Source organism: Mirounga angustirostris, unplaced genomic scaffold (genome assembly GCF_029215605.1).
Source record: "Mirounga angustirostris isolate CCGP_5_RB_7025 unplaced genomic scaffold, mMirAng1.0.hap1 SCAF_13, whole genome shotgun sequence".
Classification (NCBI taxonomy): domain Eukaryota; kingdom Metazoa; phylum Chordata; class Mammalia; order Carnivora; family Phocidae; genus Mirounga; species Mirounga angustirostris.
Genome location: NW_026991721.1, coordinates 38,119,563 through 38,126,205, shown reverse-complemented (window position 1 = coordinate 38,126,205; position 6,643 = coordinate 38,119,563). Strand labels below are relative to the sequence as shown.

The following is a 6,643-nucleotide window of genomic DNA, read 5'->3' as shown; positions in this document are numbered from 1 at the left end:
CTGCTCAACGGGGAATCTGCTTCTCCCTCTGCCCCTCCCCGCCAGCTCGTGCTCTTTCTCTTGCTCTGCTCTGTCTCTCAAATACATAAATAAAATCTCAAAAAAAAAAAAAAAAAAAAAAAAGGAAATGTGCCATGAAGGATCAGGCAGCTCCAGAGAGGGAGAGCCAGAGCAAAGGCACAGGGGCGGGGAATGAGAAGGGAAGTACTTGGGGTTCCACTAGAGGGCGGGGGACAGGAAGTCACAGCAAGACGACCTACCTCAAACCTTAAGCCTGCTTTGACGTCGATTTGTCCAGTTACAAAACTCAACTTCGTGCTTGCACAAACTGACAATGGTGAAAGAAAGAAACAGATGGTGACTCAAATCTGGTAAATGGACGTTTAGCACAGCCTTGGTGTAAAAATTCATCATTTATTCATACATTGTCATTTATTCAATATACATTCATTAAGCTAGGGAGATATTCTAGGGCCTTCCAAAATCAAAGAAGATTGCTCTTTGGGGCTAGACTGCACTTTAATTCTTTTAATTTTATGGAGACAGATGGCAGGAGGGTGACCACAGAAACTTGTGAAGGACTGTTCTTCTAGTCCCTCCTGAGTGCAGTGACCAAAGAGAATTTCGACATTTCCTGCACCGTGTTCAGCCTCCGCTGAAGGTGGGATTCTTCAGAAGGGGACCTGAGAGTTGGCAAAGCTCGGGATGGTATGAAGGCCCTGGGTGAGGCCGTCCTTGAGGCACTGCCCTTCAGTGTTCTCCTGACAGGCGCTGTCTCAGTCCTCACGAGGAGGAGCATTATCTCAACTTTAAGCCTTATCTTAAAACCTAAAGGTTTTAAGATCAGGGCGCTCAGAGGCTGAGAGAAGTCAAGAAAACCTCCCAAACTGATGGGCAGAAAGTTGGCTCTCAAAGCCACATTTGTCTGACTCAGGACACCAGACTGCTTCCTGCCATCTCCAGAGTTCCCTGAGGAAGGCTGGCTTCACTCTCACCCCTCCTGATATGTCCTGCAGAGCCCTCTGGAGGACCATCTTGAGGCTCTTGTGTCGCTGGGGCCACCGCTGTCTACAGGAGCCAACGAAGAAGTAAATGATGGGGTTGACAAAGCTGTTGATGCAGGACAGGACAATCGGAGCCAGATTAAGATGCCCGAGGACTGTATCAGAACTCGTCCGAATCCAGCGTAAGAGGACCAGTGAATGCCGAAGGTCAGGCCGCAGAGGAGGAAGACCAGCACTGTGAGCACCACGGTTGCGTACAGCCTGGTCACCTGCAGCCGATGGGGGCCGCACAGCAATCGGGTCAGCAGAGCCAGGCTGGACCCAGAGAGAAGCACAAATAAGAAAATCAGACAGGTGGCAGCAGTGAAATCAAATGCCCGACACCAACCATCCTCAAAATCTCGTAACAGGAGGCCACAGTACTTCCCTTCCAGGATGCTCAGCAGCAGGGACCGGGCCCAGAGCAGGGCACACATCCCAGTTGACGTGTGTCTTGGGCGGTGGCAGCGGTACCAGATGGGACACAGGACTGACAGGCAGTGCTCTGTGCTAATGACACGGGAGGATGCTCAGGCTTGCGATGTAGGCAAAGGTCCACACGATGATGAAAAACCTGGGGATGGAAAGGGGCACGGAATGGAAGTTGACGAGTGCCTTCAGAGAATAGACAACCTGGAAGGAGAGGAAGAGGAAGTCGGCTCCTGCCAGGTTGAGGATGTAGACGGAGAAGGTGTTCCTCTGCATGCAGAAGCCCAGGATCCAGAGCACGATCAGGTTTCCTACCAGCCCACTGAGGGCAAAGGTGAGGCTCAGCAAGGCCAGGATCAGGATCTCCACGGGGAAAGTTGGCAGAAAGGCCTGGTCACTTCCATTCACTGGTGTGAGTGTGCTCTCCCAGGCTGGGGCAGTGGGATCGATGCTCAGAAACCCTCCACTGGTATTCCTGGGAACACAAACACGACTTGAGCATCTGCTGTATGCTCACTGACTCTCAGGGCCACTCTGCTACGTGGGGATTATGGTCTCCATGTTACAGAGGAGGGAAAAGGCGGTTTGCAGAGATTAAGATACTTGCTGCGGACGCCTGGGTGGCTCAGTCAGTTAAGCATCTGCCTTCAGCTCAGGTCATGATCCCAGGGTCCTGGGATCGAATCCCCCATCGGACTCTTTGCTCAGCAGGGAAGCCTGCTTCTCCCTTTGCCTGCAGCTCCCTCTGCTTGTGCTCTGTCTCTGTCTCTCTCTCTCAAATAAATAAATAAAATCTTTAAAAAAAGGAAAAAGATACTTGCTGAACGCCACACTGCTTTAGAGTTCTGGAACCTGGATTCAGACCAGTTCTCTCTGATCTCTAAACCCTGGACTCTCTCTACTGCAACATGGACCTTCTACTGCCATGGGAATATTCTGCGGTTCAAACACCTCTTCTAAGCATGTCAGGTCTGCAGCAGGTAGGAGGAGACAAATCTGGACAGGTTATGTGTGGTGAGAACAGGACTCTGAGCTTGGCATGCCTTCTGCCTGGGACTGAGATTTCCTCTTAGGGGCCAGGAAGTTGGAAGACCCAGGCATGACCTGTGGACAATCTCAGTGACTGAAGGAGGTCTATCCATCAGAAAGGAGATCATGGTATAGGATCATGAAGAGAATGTGACCTCTTGCAATGACAGGTATGAGGATGGCCAAGCTTCTTGGCCAGAAATGGCCCAGCATGTCGGCTTTATAAGGACAGGAAATACTTTCCTCCTGGCCATTAGTGTGTCCCCAGTACCCCACTCTGTTGTGGGGGACACAGTCTAAGTCACTCTTACAATGGATTTCTTCCTAGAGCAGTCAAAATCATAAACTTAAAATATTTATAAATATGTGTGTACCCCACCTTAAAAAAACAAACAAAAAAACCCTCATAAAACTATGTTCCTTTCTCAAAGCATTTATTTTTTTTTAAGATTTTATTTATTTATTTGAGAAAGAGAGAGAGAGAGAGAGCACAAGCAGGGGGGAGGGGCAAAGGTAGAGGCAGACTCCACTGAGCAGGGGGGATGCGGGGCTCCATGCCAGGACTTTGGGATCAGTGACCTGAGCTGAAGGCAGACCCTTAACCGACTGAACCACTCAGGCACCCCCATTCTCAAGGAGATAATTCTGAAGAAATGACAGCAGATAGAGAGGTGCAGATAGTCAAACGAACATCCTGAGCAGTACCATGAGAAATTGATCCGATCACACAGAGAAAGTCCCAGGAAATACCAACTGTGAGGAGACCATAAGAAGAGATGGATTTTGGGGCGCCTGGGTGGCTCAGTCAGTTAAGCGTCTGCCTTCGGCTCAGGCCACGATCTCAGGGTCCTGGGATCGAGCCCCGCATTGGGCTCCCTGCTCAGCAGGGAGTCTGCTTCTCCCTCCATCCTTCCCCCCACTCGTTCTCTCTCTCTCTTTCTCAAATAAATAAATAACATCTTTAAAAAAAAAAAGAAGAGATGGATTTTCTCCATTTGCCATGAAATCTCATTTCCAACTTCTCTACCCTTCTCTGCGTCCTCACCATCCTCTCATTCCCCTCTCTCTGGCTCCTGGTTGCTTTCGGTGAAAGGGAGACACGGAATCTGCGGGTGGGAGGAGGATGATTGGGCATTTGTGACTTTCTGGCTGTCTCTCTCTGCCAGGCTGTGAGTTAGCAGTGGACGTGTTACTCTGTCTAAGGACTCCTCCCCCGTCTGATGGCCCTTTCCTACAGCCACGGTCCTCCTGAGTTCTGGTAACTCCTTCCTTTTCCCCTTCAGCCTTGTCTCTGAAGAACAGAAATTCTTCAAAAACAGAAGAGACGCTCCCTAGAAGCATGCAGGGTGGGGCTCGGCAGGGTGTGGCCCGCTCCCCAGACCCACACGGAGCCACGGAAGGGGCCACGGGCTCCCAAGGATGGCACCGGGAGGTTCTGGTTCAGGAATTCTGGTAAGTTCCCTTCTTACAAAACAAGGATGTGGACAAAGTGCCTGGTAGACTTGAGCAAACAAACACGGGCTAGGAGACCCTGGGCGGGGCACACTGGCCCTGGAATCGCCCAGATTCCGAGTCAAAGGCTTTGCAAACCTTGAGTTCCACAGGTAACTCCTAGAAAACTTCTAGAAACATGTCTCCACTTCCCAGAACCGCGGATTTGACACAGCTCAGTTTTGGGAGGGTGAGGGCTGCCGCTGGGCAGAAGGGAGGCTGCACACGGGGATGGTTCTGGGCCCTGCTATTGGTCGATCCCCTTCTGATGGTGCCAGGACCCGGCCAGGGCTTCTCAGGGTGCAAGTATTCTAAAGACCTGGTCCCCGGCCCGAACTGCTTGGCATTCTTGGCACAGAAAACCTTGCACACCTCTGTAGGACAGTTGCCTCAGCCCCTCACGCCCGTACCCCGTCCAGGCGGTGGCTGTAGGAAGGGCAATGTCAAGGGAAGGTCTGCAGAGTCCCACGAAGGCGGCTCTCACTGCCCAAGGAACCGTGGGACTTGGCTGTTGCAGAAGGGTCTTCAGCAGAATCCGTTATAGACTTCCCTTAGCTCTGCCCATTCCTGTGTAACCGGTCCTTTCATTACTCTCCTCAATTACCCCATTAGTTTGTGCCCTACATTTTCTGCTTGAACAATGTCGGATACAAGGATGCAAAGGGGAAAAAACCACCTTTGGATAGCAAGCAAATCTGTGAAACCTGATGTTATTAAAACAATTTAGCGGGCGCCTGGGTGGCTCAGTTGGTTGGGCGACTGCCTTCGGCTCAGGTCATGATCCTGGAGTCCCGGGATCGAGTCCCGCATTGAGCTCCCTGCTCGGCAGGGAGTCTGCTTCTCCCTCTGACCCTCCCCCCTCTCATGTGCTCTCTCTCATTCTCTCTCTCTCAAATAAATAAATAAAAAATCTTTAAAACAAAAAAAAAATTTAGCTTTGGAATGTCTTGCCAGATGCCATCTTGCTCCCTGAATTAAAATTAGCAAAATACATCTCTCCATAGTTGCAGATTTGAACGTTTGGAGAGAAAAAGAGAGTATAAGGAGATAGGAAAGAAGCCAAAAGAGCCTGGTGGACCCCGTGTGGCTCTCCCACTGTCCAAGTTACCAGCACCCAAAGCCTCCATGAGGAAGCTTCGTGTGTCCTGATTTGCGGGGAGGTGCCCCTGGCTTCCGGTACGCCCTCCCTTAAGATGAATTCACAAGCATGCAGACATAGAAGAAGAAAACAAAACTGTCTTTTAAAGAAGATAGTTCTTGATCAAATTCTTACCAGAGCACCATTCTTCTTGCTGGGGGTAGAGAATAGAAAAGGAAGAGTTTTCCTGAGATTGAGAAACAGCGGAGAGTGCTTCTCTGCTCTCTGGATGGCAAGGGGTCTGAGGCAGCAGGCGTGAAATCTGGTGACCGCCTGAGGCTTATCAAGATGCTGGACAGCCCCTGTGATTTCCTGTGCAAAGGACACCGGCAAATGAGATAACGGAGATGTGTCAGGCAAGAAACTTCACGAGATGTTTCTCATTTGCCCTGACTCCAATCACCTATCTCGGCCTCTCCCCATCCTACCCCAGCCGGTCCCCGTCCCTGTGAGGAATGGCTGTCCTGGAGCCTTTTGCTGCCCTCGGTGAGCCTGGGCAGTAAACCATCCACCAAGTCGCATGAGCTTCCATAACTAAAGAATTGTTTGCTTGGCATTCAAGGCCCTGCATGACCTGGCTCACTTGATCTTTTTAAATTCAATCACGGAAGCAATGTATGCACATTAGTTCTATTTCAAATGACAGTGGAGTGTATAAAGTGAAACGTGAAGTCTCTCCTACTCTCATTTCCCAATAGCAACCAGTATATCCAGTTTCCATTCTTAATTCTTTTAGATGCTAATATTATGGCTTTGTATAATAAAACTATATTTCTGCTTTTGATTTGTCAAAAACAACAGCAGGGAATATCAAGTTCCCTTATAAAAGATAAGGAATGTGTTAGCACGCTGCACACATTGTCACCATTCTCCCTCTACATCACGATATTTGTTAGCTAGCTCATTTTTCAGATCGGCTAGAGACAGCTAATATTTTTGGCTGAAGCTCCTATGGCTTCTTCTCATGTGCCCATGCTGCGGCCAAATTGAGTTCTTGCCATTCCCTTTAAAAACTTAACTGTGAAGCATTTAAAACAATCAGAAAAATTTATTCACTCACTTATTCAGTGACCCAAAACTATAGGTTTGTTGTGAAGATTAATGGATTAATTATGTAACAGCTTAGAATAGGAACTCATATTAAGTCTTACATACTTGCTAATTCTTACCGTGATTTTTATTACTATCTCTTTCTGGGAGTCTAATTCAATTTACGTTAAAGTATCTTTTTCTGTGTTTCCATATCACTTAAGTTCTTTCTTATTTTCCATCTCTTTGTATGCTGGGCAGCTTTCTGGGTAATTTCTACAGATGCACCTTCTAGGATACTAGTCTCTTTTGCACTGTGTCTAATCTTCTGTTTAATCCATTCACTGAATTTTAAATTCACTTTTTACGGTATTAATTTCTAGTGGTTTTTTTTTTTAAGATTTATTTATTTGTCAGAGAGAGAGAGAGCACAAGCAGGGGGAGTGGCAGGCAGAGGGAGAAGCAGGCTCCCCGCTGAGCAGGA

General features: G+C 48.6%; 1 protein-coding gene across 1 annotated transcript; it reads right to left on the bottom strand.

Annotated features, from left to right (window-relative positions):
- Positions 1-899: 899 nt before the first annotated feature.
- MRGPRX2 (MAS related GPR family member X2) lies at positions 900-5,276 on the bottom strand. Its single transcript, XM_064576640.1, is given in 5 exon segments — positions 900-998; positions 1,001-1,195; positions 1,198-1,564; positions 1,566-1,947; positions 5,266-5,276. Coding segments are annotated over 5 exon segments (1,023 nt in total). The 3' UTR covers positions 900-930.
- Between the last annotated feature and the right edge of the window lie 1,367 nt (positions 5,277-6,643).